Raw genomic sequence first — 26,271 nt, 5'->3', positions numbered from 1 at the left:
AGTTTATTAAAATTAAGTTTAAAATTAGTACACGTGTGTGAAACTTAAAATGAGCATTAGTATTAAAATTAAAATAACATTTGTTAAATATGTTTGACAACTCTTAATTTCATTTTAAATAGCGCTTAAGATAGGCTAGTTCATGTAAATTGAAGTTTAAATAAGCAATATGAAAATGTATTTAACACACAATAAAACTTCATATGTTTAATCTACAAGTTTAATTGTCTGCTAATTACTCTAATATGTTGAGCATCATGTATTAATGATCCATAATGTTATTATAAGTCGGTCTTACCAGTTGTTTTACATGATTTTTCGTTCATTGGTCTCTTCAATTATTTACTGGCTTCTGCTTCAACAGGTAAAGTGGGACATTGCTATTCATCTAATCGGTTTAATCATCATTATGTGCATTTTTCCAAATCATCCTAAAATAGAGAGGGAGGTTATAAAAGAGATCCTTTGGTTTTGACATCTTTCAGAGAGGCGAGTCAAATTACAGCTCTATAACAGTATCATATTTGATTTGATAGCAGTGCTGGGAAAGTCTAACTACAAAACATACGGAGGCAAAAAAGTATTTGAATATAGAAATTTCTAAACAGTAAAAGGATAGTCACGGTATCAGTCAAGGAAGTTTAATCAGTGCAGTTTGAAAATGTGGATAACTTCTTCAGTTAAAAAAAAAAGGATTCCGTGATTTACGTGTTCGATTAAGCATTTTAAGTTATTTTTAATAGGTCTATTGTTTTCCGTTGCTGTTTACATTGTGTCATATCTACGAGGCTAAAACCTTTAGAACAACTTATTAAGAGTATCCCTCTTTAACTGTTTTCATTCAGTGAATAGCTACTACAGTAAAACCATAATAAATGAATATGACATCTGATTCAAACTGCGTAAGCTTACAGAATCTTGCATTTTGTTGAAATTTAATGACAGGGTTATTGTAAAAATATTTTTGGCGGAAACTGTGCTTACAATGGTGAATTTTTGTAAAGATTTGACTAAAACCAACCTGCCAATTTATATTAAGAGTAAATATATAAATAATACAGCATTAGATCGTTAGTAAGCTGTTTACTTGTTTTATAAAAAAAAAAATAATTAACTACGTTTAACAAAATACATTCTTAAAAACTGCAGTTTTTATTTGATTATATCAATGTTCAGCGTTTCATTATTCCAATATAAAACGGTTAGTCATTTATTCTCACTGTGCATTATTACACATATTGTTTACAGTCCTAGACACATTACTGTCTATGCACATTTCACAGTGATTGTTCTTTCGTTTCAATATTCACGCACTATGTGCCAAACAGTAGCTGAATGCTGCCCCCGTTTGGATGCAATGTGTCATCTTTCATTTTCCAGAAAAGCGAGATGAGCAGAAATAATCACTGTGAGAGGTGAATGCATTTGTAATTTTAGAGTGATCTTTAAACTCTAGACAGTGTGGAGTATTTATTGACTTTGATTCATAAATCTGGGCATCACAACAAAGCGTCTGCTTGTTAGTCATTTTTTTTTTTTAATGACATGGTTCTTTAAAACATATTACTTGTTCTAACTGAAATTAAAATCTACCTACAGTATGTTTTCAAAAAACTTTATTTTTGATTTCACCAAATTATGTACATATTGGGTCATATACAGTATGAGGTGGAAAACAACTATTGGGAATTACAGTAAAAGAAAACTTCAACCAAAACAAACGGTCATTTCATATTTCCCCCCACTGAATTCAGAAAGATTACAGGATTTCACAGGTGCAGAAACACTATTTTATAGTACAATGCCATTTGTTCCAGTAGTAATCCAGTCTAAATATAAATAATACAAAATACTCAGTTTTGAAGCCCAAAATCCTGGTATGTCATGTAATTTTATTCCCTTATGTACAAACAAACACATTCCAATCATACGAAATCTTGTCAAACAAACCGTTTTGCCTTTTTGTCCATTTTGTGAGTGGCTTTCATCTCAAAAATTATTTGACCAATAAAACTTTATAGAAACTGAAGGTGTATATATAGAGAGGGTTTCACAGCATGTGTGAGTGGAGTTCTCAGTCGCTCTCACTACAATAATGAAGCGGCATCATCAGAGCTCATCATGACGCACTGGATCACTGCTGGGCTGAATAAAAACCCCCTCCATCACCTTCCAGTAGTTATGCTGATTGGGTGAAGGCATTCCATGGACCTCACGCTGGCCTCTGATTGGCTGACCGTACTGCTCTCCGGTTACACTGAGGAAAACATCGGTGCCGACATGTTTGAATCGCACCGCGTCATCACGTTCCCAGTATGTTGCACTGCACTGCACGCTCCATACGTCTAAATCATCTCCTTCTCCATTTTCACCAAACGCACTCACTTCCTGCAAACATAAAAGAAATCAGCATGATGATATCATTCAAATCCGGCCCGTTACAGTCAGCAGAACATGAAGGGTAAGACAGAAGAGGACCTACTTGGTGGTTAGACAGTGGGGAGCTGAAGTGATGTGAGTGTAGGTTGCGTCCGGTCTTCATGTGTGTAATCCGGATGGCCTGTCCGCATCGAATAGGCTCCCCTCGCTGACAAACTTTGTCTGGTTTCCCACGGATACGCCAGTAGCTGTTGGCATCATCGGCCGAATCCACACCGGTTACTGATTGCTGGCCACTTCCTGCAGGATATCATGCAAACAATGTTTAATTTCAGCATATATCATCTTCAACCTCATATTCATTTACTACTGTATTTATATAGTACTCTCAAATATTCAAAGAATATCATAATACCTTAATAGCCCATAGTACAATATATATATATATAATGATTTAATATTGTTATAATTAGTCATATTAATAGCATCATATCAAAAATCAATTATACAAACATTTTTTCCTAAACAACTGCTAAAACATCTGGATTCACTGAGTGAAATATCAATTTATCATCATCACTATTTTGGTCTACTTCTGTATAGACACATATAGATGATTAAACAAATATTTTAACTAAGCAATACCTTAAAAATCTGGATGACCAAGGTAAATATCACTAATCAATATTATGTTATTATTAGTCGTAGTGATTTCCATTATATATATATATATATATATATATATATATATATATATATATATATATATATATATTTCTTTTTTTTTCGGCTGGAATTATTTTGGTCAGTTTTTGTGTAGATATACAGATAATTGTACAAACATTTTTACCTAAAGAACTTGTCTGGTTCCACCAAGTTAAATATCATTTTGTTATTATCAATAAAAATGATAACAACAACAACAACAACTATTCAGGGTTATTTTGGTCAGTTTCTGTATAGATACACATACATAGATATTCACATACTTGAATTTCTATTGTTAGACACAGATACAGTTCATTTTACAAATATTAGTAATAAATGTTAATCATAAAATTCTAAAACATGCAAAAAATGAAAAGCAAACACACACACACACACACATAAATATATATATACATATATATATATATATAACAAAACCATGTAAGGAATTCACGCCACTCGAATGAATACCACAAGTATTACCATTTTACATTTTGTAGTGCACCTGTCATGATTCCTTGGATCGTTCAGGTAAACATAATACATCCTAACCAACAGAAATTAAGCCCCCAGGGATGAATGAGAGTCTATAATTGGCTAACGGACAGATAAATACTTCACTGTTTAGAAATATCACCAGTTGTTAGCTTCTTGGCTAATGGATGAATGTACCAGCTGCTACGACACAATGTTTTCAATATAAATCCATCAAAGACTACAATCGAAGATTAATCTGATTAATTAAACAACAGCATTCTCTGAGAGCTTCGCTGATCAAATTGCTATAGTTTATAGATTATAGTTAATGTCACGTCACTCTACCTGATCCGTATTTGACATCATGCGAGTGCAGTCTGACGCTGTGCCGAGTGTTCATCAGTTTGACCAGAGAGCCACACGTCACATAGCTGGAGTCCAGATCACGAGCGCCGCACTGGGCACACATCAAACACACTAAAACCAAATCCACAAAGACAGATATAATTCTTAATGGTCCCATTGTTTCAGCTCGCGTCTGTGTACATCACAGAAAGATGGATACGGAGAGCCCCATTCAAACGCGGACACACTTTCTAGCCAATCGCATCATGACAAGTCCGAATCCAAGGAAGTGATCCACGCGCATACACGGAAGGCAGTGATTGGACGAAGACGCTGTGACGTCACGACATATTAATGAACGTCACTAAATATATATATATATATATATATATATATATATATATATATATATATATATATATATATATATATGTGTGTGTGTGTGTGTGTGTGTGTGTGTGTGTGTGTGTGTGTTACGTTAATAAAAAAATATAAAAGAACATTAACAAACGAACACAAAATTATCAAACCACTGTTTTTTCTTTTTAATTAAAATTAATTGCATAACATTTCAGTATATTTACATGGCAACCTGCACAGTTCAACCTTAGGTTAAAATCGTCCTCATATTTAATTTATTTATTTACCTTATTTATTATGTTTATTTACCTTATTTATTAAGTCCGAATCCAAGGAAGTGATCCACGCGCATACACGGAAGGCAGTGATTGGACGAAGACGCTGTGACGTCACGACATATTAATGAACGTCACTAAATATATATATATATATATATATATATATATATATATATATATATATATATATATATATATATATATGTGTGTGTGTGTGTGTGTGTGTGTGTGTGTGTGTGTGTGTGTGTGTGTGTGTGTGTGTTACGTTAATAAAAAAATATAAAAGAACATTAACAAACGAACACAAAATTATCAAACCACTGTTTTTTCTTTTTAATTAAAATTAATTGCATAACATTTCAGTATATTTACATGGCAACCTGCACAGTTCAACCTTAGGTTAAAATCGTCCTCATATTTAATTTATTTATTTACCTTATTTATTATGTTTACCTTATTTAATTTATTTATTATTTTCACTTTATAATTTCCTTTTGATTAGCCAAGAAAGTGTAGTGCTAATTTAACACTTCTTTTGAAACTAACAAAGTAGAGGGAAATTGGACTTTAGCCTCTAAACGCCATAAATAGATACTGAGAAATAGTGACAACAAAGCTTGCCCAGGCCTCCACTATAACTTAATAAAGAATTAATGTTAACTTAGTGTTTCTCACTACTATTTGTAGCATTCTTTCATCGGGAGCAGCTTACACAGGATGATGCATTACTGTGTTTAACAAATGCTGATATATATATAGCAGAACAAGACATGCTTCTGGGGTTAAATAGTTTTAAAGGGAATGTATCAAATTTCTAAATGACATTAAATACCACTGTTTCCAGTAAACTGTGATGCTACAGTGTTATTCTAACACATAATGTAAGTGATGCCAGGCATATTATTGCTACTTCAGTGGCTGAAGTTGAAAAAACTTGAACATGTGCAAACAAAGATCATAAACATGATACTCTATGATGTTTTCCTTATTCCTAAACGAGGTTATGTGTCTTGGGAAAACATTCAGTAGCCTCAATAGACACGTAAGCAAAGTCACACCTGCTGCCAGAAGTCTGTGTACAAGGATAACATTCAGCTTAAATTCATAACATTGACAACAGCAAAATCATGGTTCTGGTGAGTATGCCTATAACCTTGTTTATTATTATTGTTTATTAATTATTATCTGATTAAAAAAATTCTATAAATGTTTATAACTTGTATCTATAACTTTTCTAAAACACCACACTGTAATCATTTCATTCAGTCTCTATTATTCCTAAAGTGTTTAGAAGCATATACTGTGTTTTTGCTTGCCAACATCTTTGAAAAAAAATCGAATTAATCATTTTATTAACAAATAAGAACACGATTCGATGGTATGCACTGATCATATGGTATAAATATCTATATTTTTTAAATAAATAAAAAAATCAAATATCCACTTAAAACATATATTTATAATTTAAAAATAGACTTTGACATAAATCAGGAAGAGAAACGTCTCATTTGTAAGTCGCTTTGTAATGTAAATGGAATGTAAGAAACTTTAAAATGGAATAGGCCTGTTTGTACATGTTTGTACATTCACATCCAGTAGAGGGCGCTACAACTCCGGAAAAGGAAATTGCAGTAATGTCATTGCCTTCAGTCATTCAATCCGCATAGTTGGTTACAATGTAATAAGAAACAATGTCAAAAACCTCGCTATAAAATGGGTAAGCGATTACTACATTATTACTGCTGACTAGGAGTATATCACAAAAAAGAATTAGTAAGACATCTTTGTGTTTCTTAATAATAGATCAAGCGGAGTAAATATATAACCGCTATGTTATCGAGCTGATTGTACAAAATATGTGATGGACAGAGAGTGGCAGCTGCTCATGTTTGGTTAACACTGACGAAGACTTTTAGATCTGTCTTATTAACGAGCCGGTGATTTCGCGGGAAGCGGCTCAGAATCGCGTTTCCTGTTGTGTGGATGACACTTTTCTGTCTGTCTTCATATTGATTTATTTTTTATTTTTAATATATAAATGAATTACAGCAAAGTTAGAAATGTTTATCTTAACAATTAGACGCAGTAATAAACAATTGACCTTTTTAATAAAATAGAGTTTAATAAATAGAGATGTTATGTTAGTAAATATATGTTAATAAAATATTTAAATAATCTATTTTCTAATTTTATTAATTTTGCATTAATAAAATCTAATAAAATGTATAACATGTAGTCTAATGATCCTTAAGTAATTATTAAGTCAAAACAGAATTAATTAAAATTCTGGTCAGCATAAAAATAAACATTATTAATAAATCAGCAATTATTTTTTAGGGAGGAAAGGAAGAGCTTCACAATTAGATCTACAGCCTAAAACAAAGATGAAAAAAGTGCCTTTTTAAAATAAGGTAAATCTTCATATAATGCCATAATTAGCATGAATTATTATTATTTATAATGATTCGTATTTTGTAGTGGAGTCTAAAGATCCTCATTATCTAAAAACAGAAAAAAATAAAAAAATAACCAGTATTAATCCAAAAAAAAAAGAAAAGAAAAAAGCTATGGGTCAACCTCTAATCTAGTATTTTTGTCTTTCATCAGCAGGGCGAGGAGAAGATGCCTCAACCCAAGGTGAAGCTGGTGGTGACAGGAGATGATTTTGGGTACTGCGAGAGAAGAAATCAAGGGATTGTGGACTGCTTTAAAGCTGGTGGGATCTCTAACGTCTCTCTTCTGGTCAATGCAGTCTCAGCGGAGCACGCGGCAGACCTGGCCAAAAGGTACCAGAGCTGATTTTCTAACTACTTTTAATTTCATGCACAAATTTGATATCAAAGCTTGAGTGTCTTACATTTAAACATACTGTTTCAACACCCTCCCGTATGAAATGTAAGCCTTTTGAAACCTATTGCCAAAGATAAGACAAGGCCTAACTCTTTGCTAAGAAAAATAATAATAATTTAGTTAAACATGATTTACTAAAATAACAATAAAAAATTGACATAATAATAATAAAAAAAGAAAATCCAGAAACACAAAATAAAATGACTTAATCACAGTAAATAAAAAAATCTGATTTAAATTAGTACTAAAATCTCTAATAGTATCTCAGTGATATTAAAATAACAGTGCTTCTCACACACAGGAATCACATCCCCATTGGGCTCCATGCGAATCTTTCAGAGGGTCTTCCAGTGTCTCGGGATCTAAAGGGCTCCACGCTCCTCAACAAGGATGGATTCTTCCATGGCAAGATGGGCTTCCGGGAAGTTTTGCAGTGTGGTCATCTCAAGATGTCAGAGGTACACAGGAACACACACTCATAAAGACCAACAGAAAGTCACACGGGAGTGAATTCAAACCATAAAGCGTGTTTACATCACACTGTATAGGACTGTATTCATGTTATATGTGACCCTGGACCACAAAACCAGCCATAAGGGTACATTTTTAGAAATTGAGATTTATACATCAGATGAAAACTGAATAAATAAATAATTTATGTATGGTTTATTAGGATCTGACAATATTTGGCAGGGATACTAATATTTGAAAATCTGGAATTTGAGGGAGCAAAAAAAAATCAAATACTGAGAAAATCACCTTTAAAGATGTCTAAATGAAGGTCTTAGCAATGCATATTACTAATCAAAAATTAAGTTTGAATATATTTACAGTAGAAAATGTACAAAATATCTTCATGGAACATGATCTTTACTTAATATCGTAATGATTTTGGCATTCAAATTTTGACCCATACAATGTATTGTTGGACATTGCTACAAATATGACTTAAGACTGTTTTTTTGTGCTCCAGGGCCACATATATAGTAGTGTCAAAGGTTGCTTAAAGTAGAACATGAAAGGATTTTATTATCTTGCTTATAAGAGGGGATATGACATTATGTACTGCATTATCTGCAGCTGGTAAAATACATACCATTGTATAAATCCTCTAAATTAGAAAGAGTGACAACCAGGTGAATGGTGTTATGCACATACTTTACTAAAATGAAAAGTGTAAAGGTGTTGTATCTGATTTTTTGTTACATTTTGTTTGAAGTTCACTGTTAGTCAAGAGTGTTTTCACTAAAAGCAGATTTTACGTAACCATTTTTACCTTTTTCTTCTTTCTTTTATTAGAATTAAAAATGTAAAGGGGTTGTATCATAATTGTTCTCTTTTTCTTTTAACACACTAATTTTAGTTGAGTGTTTACACCAAAAACAGATCCAATATACTTTTACATAACGATTTTCCACCATCTCTCGAACCCTTTTTTTTTTTTTTATAAGTTGTTTAATAAAGCTTAGTTTCACTATATGGTCTTCATGGACTGTGGAGGAAGTTTTCATTGTTTTTGTTTTAAATTAACCTCTTTTATTTGCAAAGATCAAGAAGTAGTTTTCATTATGTGACTTCTTTAAATACATTGTATGAAACCTTTTTAAAGTTGTAGACTTCAGAACTAAGCACAGCGAACAGGTTTGTCTGGTTCTGTCATGCTGTTTGCTTAAGTTGTGTTTTCTGTTTAAAAGGTGGAGGCAGAGCTCAGAGCCCAGGTAAATCGATTTTGTGAACTTATTGGCCACGAACCCTATCATATGGACGGCCACCAGCATGTGCACGTGCTGCCAGGTAACAGTGGGTTCTTTTGAACGCGCCTTTTCACCAAATAACCAACAACTCATGTGCACTACTGTTCAAAAGTTTTTTATTGGGAAATAATTTGTAAAAATGTTTTTGATATCACTCACTAACGAAGGCTGTGTTTATGTAACCAAACTACTGTTAATATTGTGAAATATTATTACAATTTAAAATGTTTTCAATTTGAATATATATATTAAAATGTAATTTATTCCTGTGATGCAAAGCAGAATCACATGATCCTGCAGAAATCTGTCTAATATGCTGATACATTACACTCACCCATATACTCAAGAAACATTTATTATAATAACAATGTTAGAAATTAGTTGTGCTGCTTAATATGCAACATTATATATGTCTTCGCTGTTACTTTTGATCAATTTAATCTATTCTTGCTGAATAAAAATAATAGTATCTTTCAAAAAAATATTCCTTTTTACCATGCATTTCAGAGGTGCGAGAGGTGTTCGCCCAGGTTCTCTCTGATTTTGGGATCACCTACACACGGGTGCCCATAGAACCCGGTCTTAAATTTTGCACCTTCCTCCCGCCACATCTGCGAGACTTCAATGCACAGGTTGAAAAAGATGCCCTTGAATCTATGGAGGTCTTTCATCGCTATGGAATTAGGTTTGTGAAGCAACATTTTAAATGATCAGCACCTGGTTGTCAAGTAGAACGTTTTTACAAAATGTTAAAATATTGACTTCATTTACAATGTCATGTGTACTCATTAGAGCAGGTTTAGTTACATTTGAATGGTCTATAAATATGAATTCTGTCCTTAAAATACATTAGGTGCAGTATGTACACAACATGCATTAAATGTATTTTCCATTTTTGCTTGATGAAATACTTGTTTTGTATGTCCTCTCAGATGGCCTGATGTATACCTGGGCCTGAGCACCATGGGTAAAAACATGTCTGTCCCCAACCTGAAACGTGCTTTGGGCTTCACGCTGGACACTTCACTAGATGATGCTGTGTCCTCCTCATTGATACAGTGCAATGATGCTGTGACTGACTCCTATCGTCCGGTTACAGCAGAGCTTATGGTGCATCCAGGATATCCGAGTCAGCCTCACCAGGGCGGATGTGGAGAAGGACCAGATGACTTCTCACAGTCTGCAGACCGACTACATGAGCTTAACACTTTGAGTGACCCTTTTGTTCTTAACTACTACAGACAACAGGGGATCCACCTCTGCGCCTTTAAAGACTTTTAAACCCTTAGGCCAGAGTATTTAAGGTTTGGCACACTGAATGTCTTCTGCTTTAAGGAAACAATATCTTAACCCATACCTCAATTAGTCATATAAGTGCTTGGCTTGGGTAAGGCAGAAAATCAGAATTCGAAAGCCCATATAAAATGTGTTTTGAAGCTGCTTCTTCAAGAAGAGCTTAAACAACTGAATTATACTTATTCTTCAACAGGAACACAAGATACGATTAGATTGACCTCTTTTTAAATTTCTCAACTAGACTTTTAATTTAAATTTTAATGCAGCTAGCCATTTCAACACAGAGAGCTGTATCCTTATACTAGGAAACTGCAATTTTATCTGGACTTGTTTCTAAAAATGTTGCCTCATTTGTGCAAGTTTCTCTAAAAAGCCATATATTAATATTGTACAGAACTGTAAAATCCAACAACAACGCCATATTTAAGACTTTATCGTACTGGATGTAGATTTGAACTCCACCGAACATGTAGCAATTACTTTATTTAAAAATCAAAGGTATTTTTGGGTACAATGTTTTTAATGAATGTATTTATTATTTTTTTATGAACCTGAAAAAAACAAAAACAAAAAAAACCTACTCTGGATTTCTTTCTGAAATGTAAAAATAACTTTGGAACAAGTATTACGATGGTTGAAGTGATTTAAGTTTAAAAAAATTATTAGATAATTATTATACGAGCACAGCAAATTTGCTGCACAATATTTTGTGTGTAAAATAGGCCTACTAGTAAACACTTGTAACGATATTCAAACCGAACCAAAAAACACGTAGGCCAAAAGTCGGCCTACACCAATCACAGTATGTACCACGATACTCTCTTGATATCCCACCCCCTGCGTATGTTTTGGCACATATTACCATAAGTAATGTTGTCCAATGACTTGTTCGCATTATTATTTTTTTTTAAGGGAATACCTTTTTGGTGAACTTTACAAAGCAACCAATTTTAAAAAGTCATGTGTTAATGCATTAATTAACATGGACCGAGAGCAATTATTACTATTATGAAGTTAAAAGTGAATCTAGTGTTCTTTAGCATTGCTGGTGTCATAACATGAGCTCTACCCCCACAGCAAACAGAACCGAACCATGGATCCAAAACCATGATATGAACCGCATTGGTATATCGTTACACCTCTAGTAAACACTAGAACATGCTTAAACCAACCAGTTGCATCATAGGAGTACATTTGTACACGGAGCACCCATCCTATTGAAACATTCATTCTGAACTAGGTCAAAATAGCCTTTATTTGGAGAGTTCACCGTTTTGTCACATATTAGGTTTGACCGGTTTATAACCTGTATGTTAAATTCAGGCTATTATGACATTTCAGAATAAGCTGCAATTGAAGCAACAGTTTGGGGTTTAAGTAGTAGTCCTCATAAATATATTACTAATGCTAATATATTAAGGTTTAAAAAATTAAAAAAATCACTAAATGTTCAAGCTCAGATTTGATTCCACACACAAATCCATAATGCGGTTTTAAAACAGGGAATTCCAGAAAAGCAACTGGATTGGTTGATTTTAATACGAAAACTCTAATCAAAAGTGAATTTAGCCAATGTTTGAGTATGCCTGGTCGTCCTTTTTTTTTTTTTATTGGTACAGTGTGGAGCATTTTTAAAGTCTGATACTGGATGAAAATAAGTTTTCAACAATAGATGTAAACACTGGGGCTTATTTGAGGCGTGTTTGCAAGAGACTTCACCCAAATCCATAAGCAAATATTACTGAAATATCTCGAACTAGAGAAAGCCCGCAGAACCTCTTTGCATCATAAAGAGTGGAGTAAAATACCACTTAAGATGCATTTTGAAAGTTTAAAATGATATACTTCATAAAGAAACTGTAGAGAATGTTCTAGAAAACTCACGGTCAACTACTGCGTTTATTCTGTGTCGGGAGAAAATGGGAATAATAATTCTCAGTAGCATACATCTCTGTAAATCTAGGGGCGGTTTCCATGATGAAACCCAAATAATCAACAATATACAAGAATTTCCTATGAAACATGTTAAAAGAGATGTTTAAAATTAGCCATCATGGAATTTACGTTCACTCACACAAAGAGCATTGCTTTCATTCTTCCCATTTTCATTTGTGAAACAAATATATTTTATACAAATATCTGCTCCTAAGCCACCTTTGTTACTGACTTTACAGTGGTTTTTGCCAATTCGAGGCTTGGTAAAGGGCTGAAAGTAGCCTGTCCTTTAGACATCCCGTGCAACCCAACAAGTGCAGTTAAAATAAAAAGGTTATATGAAATAATCTGTCACTGTCGTCGAAATCCTCCAGCTCTGTAACCTCAATTTCTCCTTAATATCTCCTTTTTGTTTTGTAGAAGTCAAAGAGCACAAATGTAAGAAGAGGGAACAACAACAACAACAACATAATATACATGATAAATAACAATCCATCTTTGTTTTAAATGAACTGTCACTTCCAAAAGTAATTTCTGAAAGTTTTGTGTAATAATGCAATGATTCATTTTCTCATTACAAAAGGGTTAAACAGCATTCGTCAATGAAACGCCCTGTACAATTTTTCCAACTTCTTTTTTCTTAGGTTAGCCTCTAACCAAATTTTGATGCTTTCAAACTTGAGAAAGAAAAATAAACAAGTTAGTAAGGGCCTCAAGCTAACACCAGAAACTCAGATCGGATGTCCTCGCGGCGTCCTGCTTCAAGACGGAGGCTGCAGCTGCGCTGTACTTCTCCAGCTCGACTAGAGTGACACGTGGAAAGGAGAGGAGAAGGAGGGAAAGCGGGCAGGAGGGAGGGAGGGAGGGATAGAGGATATGGTTTGGGAGTCGGGAGGAAGGTAGTAGAGCGAGGGGAAGAGGATCAGAGGAGTAGGAGGGGTCTGGGGCTACACACTTGTCTTGTATTGTTAGTCCACTGGCCGCTTTTCGCCGTGTTTCTTTGTAAACTCTTCTGCATTCTTAAAGAATTTTTTACGGTCTTTTGAGTATTCTTCTGCTAGGTCGGCCCTCAGAGGGTGTTCTGGCTGTGGGTCGTTCACCAGGGCAATGAGCGACTGAATTACTGTGAGAAGAAAGGGAAAAGAATGCACATTAACATTGGTTACAACAACAACAAAAAAAGTATTTATTAACTATTTTATATATACACATACATATACTGTTCTTAAAACAGTTGATGATTTATTTTTCTTATAGTTCTAAAACTCTTTTAAGCTTTAAACTCTATAGTTTAGTGAGAGAACTATATAGAGAACTATAATATAATATGGATTATTAGTTTATCCCCCTATTTTAATTTTAAAGTTTTAGTTATTGTGTGTTGTCTTTTTGTCAATTTAGTGGTTTTATTACATATTCTTTTTACATTTTTGTTTTCATTAATTTACTTTAATTTTAAATAAATTTTTATTTCAGTTATTTTAGTACATTAAGAGAAATGTTGCACTGGCAACTAGCGGAGTAAAAATATTATGTTTTATTTCAGTTAACATTTGTTTTATTTTAAGTAATAAAAATTGTGTTTTTACACACTGCAAAAAAGTGTTTTTACATTTTTAGTAAACTATAATAACCCTCGCCTTCATATTTATGAAAAATCTGAATAAAAAAAAAGGATCTATCCAGTGTTATTTTAGTATCAATTAGATACTATTGTAGTTTTTATTAGTAAGAAGTAAATGACCATCATCTTTATAAAACAAAAAACAAACAGAAAAAAAATGATTAATCAAAATAAACCTGAATAAAAAAAATGTAAGATGTTGCCTACTATATAAATAGATGCACAATAAATACAAACATCCTCACAAAGCATTTGTTCGTGATTTCATGGTGTGTTTCTGCACCAGGATCAACCGAGCTTTAGCAGGCTGACTCATGTGGCAGTTTCAGGCATACTGCAACAACTGCAGCGCATCTCACCTTGGTCAGTTTTGGTGGCTGGTTTCCAGTTCTCTGCACTAATGACAGGCAGGCAGACCTGTCCCTTCTCGTCAATGTTGGGGTGGTAGATCTTCGTTTTGAACGTGATCTTGGGTGGTTTGAAAGGGTATTCTGCAGGGAAAATGATCTCGATCCTGAACGCCCCTTTATCGTATGGAGGGTTGTCCTGTGGGAGAATAAGGTAAATGAGGTGAGCCCAGCTCAGTCTATAATGTACATGATTACAAAAATAAATAAATGATGAAATCAGGACAGAAGTCTGAATGCATGAGGTATAAGAACACATACAGCTGATGCATTGATATAGTGTAGGTCTAAATGCAGTCTAGCTTTAAAGTCCACAAGAAATCAGCTCAAAATTAAAATTCAAGCAATGTACAGAGGTGCCCAAATTGTTTACTACAAAGTGCTTGAATGAAAGCTGTCGACTGAAAGTAAATGTTGCACTTTATTCGACAGCAATGTTTTAAAACAACTATGGAAAAAAATCACCTGTTCTCTATATTTGCAAAATTGCTAATTAATTTTAAAATGTAGGAAAAAAATATATATCCTAAAGCTGTTAAAACATACCATTTCTTGTCATTATACTTTACACATATGCAAATCACATGTAAACAATTCATAAAAAGATGTATGAGCATTTACTAAACACCTACTGGAACAATGAGGCCTTGCCATGTCAATATGTTTGATTCATCAACTTGAATGTTACGGAAGTTTTTCATCCCAGATTTGCGGATTTCTTCAAGCTCCTGATAAAAAGGGTTAGAAACAAGGATGCATTAGACACTATTACTGGGTTCGCAACTTCTGCTAATCAAATAGAAACGTTGAGATATAGAGATATTATGCTAAGACAGTCTCTCCTAATCTCACAATGGTCATTAATTAGGCAACAAACAAAGCACAAACAAGTAACAGTTAACATCATAGGCCAAGACCTCCTATGTATGTTTATCATGGACAAGACATCGTTCCCAAATGTAACATGAGTCAGGTCTTGACCTAAGGAGTTGGAGAAATGATCCCTTGCTCAGCAGCTTACTGTAAATAACTGACCTGAAGTACAAGCGTGCGTGCATTAACAACAACAACAAACCACACCTTAAATATCTGAAGTGCAAGCAGCTTCATATTCAATAATTGCCCTATCATGTGCGGTTTACAATTAATATTTAGTCTCAAATAGGAACTATGCAACTAATTTGATTATTCTGTCAATTATTCATTTGATTAATCAGATTTAAAAAATTAAAGTTACTATATGAATTTTATAATCAAATTTGTTGACTACTTATTGCAATAAGTCAAATCAAACATCAGCAACTACATGTTCACTGTAGTATAGTAAAGGGGTGTTTTAGTGCCCTGTAAGAATAACCCATTTCCTTCAATCTCCACTGAGAGCTGTCTGACATTAACAGCCATTCTTATCAAACAAGGAAGTAAACTCCTTAAAATGAACACTGTGACATACAATATGTCCACTAACTGTACATAAACACCCTAAAATCTAAAATATACGACAGTTCAGAGAAGCTTAGCTACAAAAAGCATTGGTCAGACACATCTAACGTTAGGTGTCTAAACCCAGGTTATTCATGAGTTGTGAATGAAGAGACTTCGACAAGACGGAAGTTTAGAAAAACGAAAGCTTGTTGAAGACATACTTACGGTTTCGTTTTATTATTTTTTTTTATCAAGGGCGTAACTACAGCTAATCACCTGAAACTAACGAAACCGTTTAAGTAGTATTCTACTTATTTGTTTTATTTAAAGCTTAAAATGTAAAAATAAATGCGTATATTTCATAGATGTGGCTGGTTTGGTTCGTTGGGGTCATATCTAACGTCATTGCTGCGGGGATAAAACAACATTATTCGCTTAAAAACATCGATTAGTTATTGTAACAGTCGATTAATTTATAGTTTTTGTATTCCGATTTGTTTGAATCAACCGAATCCGCTGTGACGGAACTCGTCGTATTATACTCCTGTACGTTAAAGTAGATTTCTGTCATTTACTCTGTGTCAACGAATTATAAAACACTGCAGCCTACTGTAACGTGTCCTTTGACCATGTATCTCTCCGATCTGGACCCAAAAACCCTGTTCAAGCGTCCCGCGGCCTCCACCGGCGCTTTATCTCCTTCATGTTTGGAAACGCGAAGCTAGCCGAGTCATCGAGAGAGTGAGAACTGCTCGAACCAACGCCTATATAGCACTAGCGAACGATCAAATCGCCTTTTCTAGGAGCTAAACTTTATGTTTAAACCCCCATCGCGTCGTCGTGTGTGGTTTTTCTTTTTGCGATATAAAAAGTATACGGTTTGGACGTCTACCTTGTGTAGTCTCCTGCTCGCCGCCATCTTGAATCTTTCAACTACTACCAGAATGCACCGCGCGGCGCACATATGAGCTCGTCCGCGTTCTTAAAACTTCGGATGATCTGGGATCAGATTTAATATTCGCGCGCAACCGACGCAACAGGCGAGACGGGAGCGCGTACAATGATCTCAGGTCAGAGCCCTTGGGTACTTTCCATTACAAAACGAAACAAAAATGCCACTGTGAATGGAATTGATTCTCCCTTGATTAATCAAAACATAATTTAATTAGCCTTTATTTTTTAACGTTACGTATCTCGAAAATGTATTAACCTAAATTAACGACTAAATATAACGGTTTCAGTAAACCTCGGAATGTAGGTGTGCCCATAGCATGCAATAAACGTCCTTGGCAAAAAGTAAGTGAGTCTTCCGGTGTTCTGTCGATTTGTCCTACGCTGTCAGATTTTCCTACCTCCCACCAAAACAGTGGGTAGTACAATTCCACAACGAAAATTCTACTGTAAAGTTATGGTTTATTAATGTCTACACCTATCACAACCCTAATCATACCCTTACAGTACTGCAAATACAGTAATTATGTGTTATATTCGCGGTTGTAGCTAAAATGGATACAGTTACAGGAAACCAACAATAAATATTATTTTCTACCAATTAGATTGCGTTTTTATTAAAGTCTACAACTACCCCAGCCCTAAACCTACCCTTACAGTAATGCAGATACATTAAATATCGTTGTTTAGCATGAGACAAAGTACGCGATATTGATGTGCGCGTGCGCAGTAAACCCGCGTAGGAAAATCTGACAGGGTAGGATAAATTTTCAGGACACCTGTTTTCTGTTTCCGTACTAGTTATAATAACCACACGATGTCACTCCAGAGTAAGGAATAATGCTTACTGTTAAGTGGATATTTGATGCAGATATTTATGTAATTTAAGAGTAATCCATCATTAAGCATTTTTAAGTTAAATATAAGAGAACAATAGGGGCCTTTTTCACTGGAGGAACTGTTGGGTTATGGACTTTTATTTTTGTCAGAAGTGCCGGTTTGAAGTTAAAACTCCTTAATAATGAATCGGAAATGGGTCTCAGAGGGTCTCTGCTCAGAGGGAACATGATTGCTAACAAGCACATCGTATACTTTGGAAAGAAATCAACTGGTCTATTATCTCCAGATAGAATAACTAAAATGAATGCGCTTGCCATAACGCCTGTGGACCTCTTGAATGAAACATGAGCGCAATGGATTTCTATGTTAAGTCCTACTTAACTATGTAAAAAAAAGTCTTAAGTAATTGCATTAAATGTAAACTATAAAACATTTTCTTTTAATTTTAAATAGCATGCAGTTAGATGTATGAAAACATTACATTGAGTTTGCACTTAAGTATTTTTTTAAAAAAAGTACATTCTTTTCATACTAAAGTGCACTTCATTTTTTACAAGGTTACCGTCACTGTACTGTCCCTATCAAACAACAACTCAAACCAGCCTTAGATGGTTTATTGGTCTCCACACCTGGTGAGCGTTTCCCAAAAGCATTGTGTGGGCTGTTTGTGTGCTTTTGATATTGTTTATGCATTTGGGGTTTTGTCAGTTTGTTTATTTGTTTAATCTTTTCTCGTCACAGGAGCCCATACTACATCGCCATGCTTCCAGATATAAAGTGGACTTGCATGCTCCCGTGGTTTCCTGTAAACCACATGACTGAAACAACTTGTTCAGACTTGCTTCCCCTCCAGCAATTTCAGGTAAAGATGGGACGTTACAGATGGGAAGCACTAACTGTCTTGTTCCCACTTTTGCTGTATTTAGCTTTCAAAAATCTTCACTGGCTTTACTTAATACATTAATCCATGATTATGATGTCAAACTAATGCTTTACATTTCAAGGTGAGGCACTTTAGTAAAAGACTTTGACATGAATGACTCTGATAACAGGCATAAACACAAGTATGCAATTGCATAGAAAAAAACTGTCAAAATACATAATTGATGCATATGATCTAACCTAAATATTGATAACAATAGCTGTATTTTCCCTTTATTGCATGACCTGCTTCATGCAGTTTTGGACTTGTAACTAGGTCAATTATTGCTTATACAGCTTAAAATCTTAAAGATGAGCTTCAGAGCACCATTGTAGCAAAGTAGGTTAGAGCTTCTTCTTCTTGTTGTTGTTCTTCCGCTCTGGAAGTCTATGGCTGCCCATTGAACCACTTGTGGGAAAGTTATGAAATTTGGCACACTGATAGAGGACAGTCTCAACATTAACCACAACAAATTTGGTGTCTTCAATTCAAACTCCCTAGCGCCACCACTTGTCCAAATTTGCAGTCATGTTTATGCTAATAAATTTTGAACCATAAGGTCTAGAAGAAAAATCCTTTTCCCTCTGATTCCTAGGCTAATGCAGAGTTGAATGGACTCATTTGACTCTTTCGTCAAATTGGCTCAGATCATCTTCAGACCATGCTGGTAAAAAGTTATCAAAAGCTTTTTGATAGACCCATCAGTTCTCGAACACCGCACAAACAAATTTGACAAAAAGCTTGCCAAATCGGAGGTTATGTCTTTCCAATGTTTTGTTGTATTCAGACCAAACTTGGTGTGTGTTATGATAAACTTGACCTGACGTTACTTGCAGAGTTCTGCCTCAGTGCCACCTAGTGGTCTGGAGACTTGTCTATTTAGATTCAGAGCAGCATACTGAGTGAAAAAATATAATGTTTTTTTGTCAATTTGTTTTATATTTTATGAACGTATTGACATGTCACTTATAAACTCTGTATTTGTCTTCAGCACATTAAAAAACTCACTCAGAAATTGCTGGTAAAATTCACAAACAATCAGCAGAAACAGCAGTGTTTAAAAAAAATAAACTAGTTGTGTTATATAACTTTCTCAAAACAATGTTGCGACAGTTTTTAGCTTGTGGCTCCCTGGAACACTTAAAACTAGTTAAAAAAATATATTTTTATATATTTTGCCCGCTAAATTTGTTTCACTCAACACCCTCTCTCATTTCCTTTGTTTTAAAATAATTTAAAATAAACATTTCATGCCTGAAGTTCAAGGCTTTCTCAACAAAATCAATATAGGGGTTTTCTATTGAACCTTTGTGGTTTGTAAGTGGTCATTGTTGGCTTTATTACTCTGAGATTACTGGAAGGTTTGCCACTTCCTCCGACATTGTGCAACTGAGAAACCAAGGGTATTTTCCCCCAGTGAATGTACTTTTAAATTAATTGTTCTGCAGATAAAACTGCACATACATTTGTCCATTTTTGGGTTAATGCCTTAAGAATGTTTTGCCATGCGTTCAGGAAGATCACACGTTTTACCTGCTCTGAGATGGGTCACAGATCACACTTGGCTTCTGACAGCTGAAGTGGATCTTGTGAAATGTGTGATCGCATCATTGATTACTCTTGAAAAACTTAAAGATGAAGTAGGCAACAAAAGAAAAATATCCAAATGCAAATATCCTAAAACAAATTTAGTGGGCAAATATCAGAAGAGAAGAAATAGTAAAAGAAATATAGTGGCATCTACAGTTGCGGGTATACAGCTGTACAATGAGGAGATTTGCCCCAAAAACATTTCGCAGTTACTAGAGGCCTCTATGTCCAATGTTTTGTTGACTGAACCAGCCATGCCATTAATTATGAATTTATCAGTCTTTTGCATGCTGGACCAAGCTATATGCACTTTCATGACATCGGGTCAGCCTACAACAATTAATTTATTGGATATTTTACTAATTGGAATACAATGAATTCATGACAATGTTTTACATTCAAGCTACCCATAAAATTTAAAGTGAAAAGTACTTTAAAAGCATCTGGAAAGCAATAAAGTCATATTTAAAGCTGTTTTTAAAGCATTTGCTGCATGGATAAAAAAATAGGCTAATAAACAATTCCTCATATCAGACACAAATTGTGTTGCAGCAAGTCTTAAGCAGTCTGTGGCACTTCTCAGGTGTTATGAGAGCCAGGTTGCTCTGATAGTGGCCTTCAGCTTTTCTGCATTGTTGGGTCTGGCATATCGCATCTTCTTCTTCCCAGTACCCCATAGATTTTCTATGGGGTTAAGGTCAGGCGAGTTTGCTGGCCAATTAAGAACAGGGATACCATGGTCCTTAAACCAGGTACTGGAAGCTTTGGCACTGTGCGCAGGTGCCAAGTCCTGCTGGAAAATGAAATCTGCATCTCCATAACGTTGCTCAGCAGCAGGAAGCATGAAGTGCTCTAAAACTTCCTGGTATACAGCTGCGTTGACCTTGGACCTCAGAAAACACAGTAGACCAACACCAGCAGATGACATGGCACCACAAACAATCACTGACTGTGGAAACCTTGTAGTTTTTCTCATCTCTGTTGCTAATGAGACCGACTACAGTTCTCCATCTTCCTGTCATCCACATAATTAATGAAGAGGTTGGAGTTGTGTGACGGTGTGCAGTTGTGTGTCAGCAGATTGAAGAGGAGGGGACTCAGCAGCACACATCCTTGGGGGTCCTCAGTGTTCAGTGTGATGATGCTGCATGTGTGCTGAGTGGACGGCAATGGCGATGGTGTCATCTGTCGAGCGGTTGGAACGATATGCAAACTGGAAGGGAGGTGGGGGGCAGACTTGATATGATGCATGACTAGCCGTTCAAAGCATTTCATGAGAATAGGAGTAAGTGCAACTGGATGGTAGTCACTGAAGCTGGATGGACGGCTTCTTCGGGACTGGAATGATGGTGGAAGCTTTGAAGCATGTTGGGACAACAGCCTCATCTCCAGCTCTAAATGCAGCGTTCCGCATCTTCAGGAGACCTCCCTTGTCAACCACGGCTTCTGGTTGGCCCAGAAAGTGACGGTCTTTGTGACTGTTGCATCATCAGTACACTTGTTGATGTAGGCAGTGACGGTCTCTGAGTACTCTTGGAGGTCTGTAGTGTTACTGTATGTGGCAGCCTGCTTAAACATTCCAGTCAGTGGTGTCAAAACAGTCTCGAAGTGCCTCTGCCTACCCTTCCGGCCAAAATTGTATTTTGTTTGTTTGATTTGGCGACTTTAACAAGTGGTCTGTATGCAGGCATCAGCATGACAGCAATGTGGTCTGAGGCACCAAGGTGGTGGAGGGGAAGGGCCTTGTAAGCTTATCTCTGTGTGGTGTAAACAAAGTCCAGAGTGTTGTTTCCCCATGTTGGAAAGTTTATGTGTTGGTGTATTTTCAGGAATACACTCTTTAAGTCTGCATGGTTGAAATCCCCAAGCATCAGGGTGGGCTGTCTGCTGCTCACTATTTCATGAGAATCTGCTGCTGGCTGCTTGGCTTGGTCCTTACATAAAAAAAAAAAAAAAACAATTACATTTAACAAACAAAATATGCTCAGAGCAATTATCCAAATTAACTTTCTAAAAAAAACAAAACGTAATATAATCACTTTTCCATTACATGTAAAACTGAACTATTTTAGTGAAATGACATACAGCCAAGTATGGTGACCCATACCCAGAATTCGTTCTCTGCATTTAACCCATCCAAAGTACACACACATGGAGCAGTGGGCAGCCATTTATGCTGCAGCACCTGGGGAGCAGTTTGGGGTACAGTGCCTTGTGCACAGACCCACACTGCACCAGCGCACCAACTACGAGGAAGCCGAGGACCAAACCGCCTCACATCGACGCCATTTCACCACCCAACCCTTAATAAAATCCACCATTCGGGGAACTTACCTTCATCCTCGAGTTGTGTCCTTCTTCACCCCGCCACAGCATCATTCATCTGTGAGCATGCTCTTGATATATGTATTTTACCATTTTGTTGAGTTTGAAACATGTGACACATTCATTCTGCTATCACTGATAAATTGGTCCCCCATAAAAAGAAAAAAGAAAAAAGATAATTACCTACAGGCGTACCTGGTCATCTACACTATTTGGAAAAAGAGGCAGCTTTTCTGTGATGGATATGCTTTTAATTTTTTTATGTATTTTTAATGTTGAATAAATGTTATATAAATATATTAAATGTAGAACATATAAAAAAGTGTTTGTGGCTTGTCTGCCAGTGCACCCCAAGCATTAAAGTGAAACTCCACCTATGAGTACAATGCGCCAATATTTGCTCTATTGTGTTTCATGAATGAGGCCTTTTAACTGTTTTCTCATGCATGTGCTTTACATTAAGATATGATACCATTAGGGCAAAAACTGTAACCTTCCAGTGCAAATTACAGTTTACCTGTAAGATGCATGGTTTGCAATACCTATTATTTATAAGAGCAAAGAAAAATAGAGATGCAAATAAGTGATTGTAGTATAGTTATATGAAGTAAATTCCTCTGCAAAAAAAGAAAAAATTTAAAAATGTAAAATTTGGACCAAGTCAAAATTTTATTAATATTTAGCCTGTAATGGTGCATATTTTTAGTTAGATAGGTCAATGTAATTCCATTCAGTATTGATGGCTTCAAACAGATAGGAGTTAAAAAAAATATCTCCCAGTTAGTTGGAGTTTATGTGAGACCAAATATTCTTATTTGGTTCAAATCTGGACTCTGACCAGGCCAAAACACAAGCCTGATGGACTTGTTTTGAAGCCATGTCTTGGTTATCTTTGTAGCATTGGCAGGAGCATTTTCTTGTTGAAAAATAACATCCGATCGTTTTTTTTTTAGACAACAAATTTTCAATTGTGATAAGCCAGCTATTCTGCAGTATTCTTTTATGTTCCAAAGCATTATTTGACTATTGTGGTAGGTGCATTCAGATCTTCAAAGACACCGCTCTGCCTCTTCACCATGCAACTTTGTGTTTTATTGTGATGCATGTCTTTGATAGTTTGTTAAACAGAGATAGTGTGTTTTGCTTAATTCTTAATTGATCCCTTAACCTATGAATAAATCCATTAAAAGATTATATAGAAGTATAAGGAATTGAAAATCTTTTGATGCAGATGTGTTTTTATTTTTATTTTATTCTATTTCTTTATGTTTACTATAAAATCTCTAGCACTTTTTTTGTTCTTTCTAACATGAATATGATTGACATGAATAGACTATTGGCACGAATAGACTGTTGTTTTTGGAAAGCAACGGTAAATTAGAGCGGGAAAGGATAACATCGTGCCAAGTTATGCTTTTTAAAAAAAGAAACTGAGTTGTGCATAATTGGTTGGAGGGCTGTGCTTCTGAAAATCATCCAAATAATAATATCTTTACAATAGTTATGCTCTTTGTGTTGTTATGTGCTTCACGGAAAAGCACACACCCTTGAATCTGTGCCAAGCTTTCTGATACCAAAAGTCATTCAAACTATTCATTTTTAAGGTAATGACTTGTGTTGAAAAGGAAAGTTTGGAAAGGTCTAGAATAGATTATGCAAATTATTTCTGTCCCCGCTAAAGAGATTTTAGACAAATTCAGGGAAATTAATTTTGTCCATCAGTCAAATGGGTTTAAAAATGTTGAGCCCATTGAAAATCTGGGATTAAAAAATATAAAATGTGATTTAAAAATAAGCAGAATGTTTTGTCATATGAATCATTATAGATCAAATTATGACTAGCTAAATATACAGATAATTCTGTCTATATAGGAATATGCAAAAACTAAGAAATTGAAAAAAAAATTCAGTTCGCTCAAATTGCTAAACTGAAAATTAGAAATTTTCTGTAAAATGTGAAAAAAACTAGTAATCTAGTAGCAGAAATCATATAAAATAATTTTTATAGTTTCTTTAGAGAAAAACGAAAGTTGTGTGCATCAAACCGTTATGCAATTTAAGAAAGACGTAAATATTTCTCTGAGAGTTCAGCAGAATTTGTGTGTCCGGTCGTTTATGAGCTGCGATAAATTGATGATCAGGTCATGCAGCCCTGCAGACAATTATACGGGAATAAGTGGGGAGAAAAGCCAGTAAAGAATGTGGGAATGATAAATAGTTTTGAAACTGATGCATTTACAAGATAGGGGTGGAGCAAGTACGGTAAGTCTTAGTGTGAAAGTGAAAGCTTGCTCAGTTTTTGTGTATAAATACCTGCTCCTGATACCTGCATGTTACACCTGTGCACAATTGTCTGATGAGCTTGCAGCGATCAAACACAAAGACAAGAATGCAGACCACAGCAGTTACTCTCCTGGTCCTTACTGCAGTCCTCTGGGGCAACATAGAAGGTAAGAAAAAACTCATGGCATACATCTTGCAGCTTCTCAGAAGAATCCTGCAGAATTTCAAACTGAAACTTTTCCTCTGTTGAGAATTGGCTGCAGCTCAGATTGATTAAAGAAAGAAAGAGAAATGCTCTGCTTTCTCTTTGCTGGCTTGCTTTTCTCAAAGATTCAGTTATAATGTGGGAGCAAGTTCCCGTAAGTCAATAAATGCCCAGGAACAAGCCAAGTTTTGTTCTTGCATGGGGTCAAATGTGGATAGTAGAGGAGTTTCCTGTGAGAAGTGTTGCTTATGCTGTCCTTTCACTCTTAGCTTTTTCAGACACAGCTGTGGACTGCTGTCTGACTACCAAGGACACTCGCATTCCAATACAGATTGTTGCATCCTACTTTCACCAAACCACAGAGAGTGGCTGTCCCATTCCAGCTACTGTGTAAGTATCCAAGTATCCATGGTTCCATGAAAAAACTCTAACATCTATAAAATATAAACGGTTCTTTATACTGTTAAAAGGACCTTTAGATTAGTAAAATGCTCTTCCTATTTAAAAAAAGTATTCTTTTTAAGAACTGTTCACTGAAAGGTTCTTTATGGCAACCGCCATAATAAAATAATTTTGACTTCATTGATTCTGAAATAGGATTAAATTAATGCATCTTTCTGTCCCTATAGATTCATCACAAAAAAAGACAAGAAGCTGTGCTCTCCACCAGAGAAAAACTCCTGGATTTCCAAGATCATCACACACTTAGACAAGAAGAAAAATACTCCTCAGTAGGAACACAGGTATATATATATTAAAAAAAACTTCCCCACTTCAAGCTTTTAGTTCTGCTCTCATTTCTCATCTCATAGACATCTTCAAGGCCAAATCAGACAATAAGCAGAAGTTGTGTAGTTCTGCTTCCTTGAAACCTTTTTCTGGCTAATGATAACAAAAACTGAATCTAGTTTTGTTTTCCTGCTTGACAGATGGGAGGCGTACATGATGACACTCTGCACTGAGCAACACTGAACTAGACTGGAAATGAATACACTTAATCAGTAACTGTCACAGTGATTTTTAAAAGACATTTACAAAGTAATTTGTGAATCATGCAGATATAGGGAATGCATGATGGCCGAACTTTGTAAATGGTAAAAGCAGATATGCTATGTGTATATATTTGACTGTACTGTTTTACTGTAGCAATTATGAGTCTCACATTTGCATGAATTATCCTGTGAGCTGTGACTGTATTTTTAGCATACTTTGTGTGACTGTATTTTTTTAAGAATGTGAATAAATTTGCTTTGTTAAATCTCCCGTGCACTGAAATTATTTAATCTAAACTTTAGATTATAAAGCACACATGGATGC

The 26,271-nt window shown here is 35.2% G+C and overlaps 4 protein-coding genes across 6 annotated transcripts; 2 read left to right on the top strand and 2 right to left on the bottom strand.

Moving 5' to 3' along the window:
• Positions 1-1,601: 1,601 nt before the first annotated feature.
• LOC128013934 (stromal cell-derived factor 2-like protein 1) lies at positions 1,602-4,185 on the bottom strand. The gene is made up of 3 exons (XM_052597134.1): positions 3,910-4,185; positions 2,483-2,679; positions 1,602-2,388 (listed from the first exon to the last, which is right to left on the bottom strand). The coding sequence occupies exons 1-3, from the start codon at positions 4,085-4,087 to the stop codon at positions 2,110-2,112; spliced, it is 654 nt and encodes a 217-aa protein (XP_052453094.1). The 5' UTR covers positions 4,088-4,185; the 3' UTR covers positions 1,602-2,109.
• Positions 4,186-5,582: 1,397 nt separating this feature from the next.
• Positions 5,583-11,336, top strand: LOC128013887 (carbohydrate deacetylase). 2 transcript variants are annotated; one of them, XM_052597080.1, is made up of 6 exons: positions 5,583-5,683; positions 7,155-7,333; positions 7,699-7,855; positions 9,092-9,191; positions 9,659-9,836; positions 10,084-11,336. In XM_052597080.1, exons 1-6 carry the CDS (start codon positions 5,675-5,677, stop codon positions 10,430-10,432), a joined length of 972 nt encoding a protein of 323 aa, XP_052453040.1. In that variant the 5' UTR covers positions 5,583-5,674; the 3' UTR covers positions 10,433-11,336. The 2 variants fall into 2 exon arrangements, with proteins under 2 accessions (XP_052453040.1, XP_052453048.1); XM_052597088.1 differs by lacking the exon at positions 5,583-5,683 and adding an exon at positions 6,173-6,264.
• A 991-nt stretch (positions 11,337-12,327) lies between these two features.
• On the bottom strand, positions 12,328-16,802 carry LOC128013902 (ubiquitin-conjugating enzyme E2 L3-like). Of its 2 annotated transcripts, none has more exons than XM_052597096.1 (4): positions 16,731-16,802; positions 15,046-15,141; positions 14,366-14,552; positions 12,328-13,505 (listed from the first exon to the last, which is right to left on the bottom strand). In XM_052597096.1, exons 1-4 carry the CDS (start codon positions 16,800-16,802, stop codon positions 13,351-13,353), a joined length of 510 nt encoding a protein of 169 aa, XP_052453056.1. In that variant the 3' UTR covers positions 12,328-13,350. The 2 variants fall into 2 exon arrangements, with proteins under 2 accessions (XP_052453056.1, XP_052453064.1); XM_052597104.1 differs by lacking the exon at positions 16,731-16,802 and adding an exon at positions 16,449-16,597.
• Positions 16,803-16,993: 191 nt separating this feature from the next.
• LOC128013925 (C-C motif chemokine 3) lies at positions 16,994-26,213 on the top strand. Its single transcript, XM_052597124.1, has 6 exons — positions 16,994-17,134; positions 18,187-18,261; positions 18,371-24,916; positions 25,224-25,344; positions 25,584-25,697; positions 25,884-26,213. The coding sequence occupies exons 3-5, from the start codon at positions 24,823-24,825 to the stop codon at positions 25,687-25,689; spliced, it is 321 nt and encodes a 106-aa protein (XP_052453084.1). The 5' UTR covers positions 16,994-17,134; positions 18,187-18,261; positions 18,371-24,822; the 3' UTR covers positions 25,690-25,697; positions 25,884-26,213.
• Positions 26,214-26,271: the final 58 nt, after the last annotated feature.

The sequence above is a fragment of the Carassius gibelio genome, chromosome A5 (assembly GCF_023724105.1).
Source record: "Carassius gibelio isolate Cgi1373 ecotype wild population from Czech Republic chromosome A5, carGib1.2-hapl.c, whole genome shotgun sequence".
Classification (NCBI taxonomy): domain Eukaryota; kingdom Metazoa; phylum Chordata; class Actinopteri; order Cypriniformes; family Cyprinidae; genus Carassius; species Carassius gibelio.
This window is presented reverse-complemented; position numbering and strand designations above follow the sequence as displayed.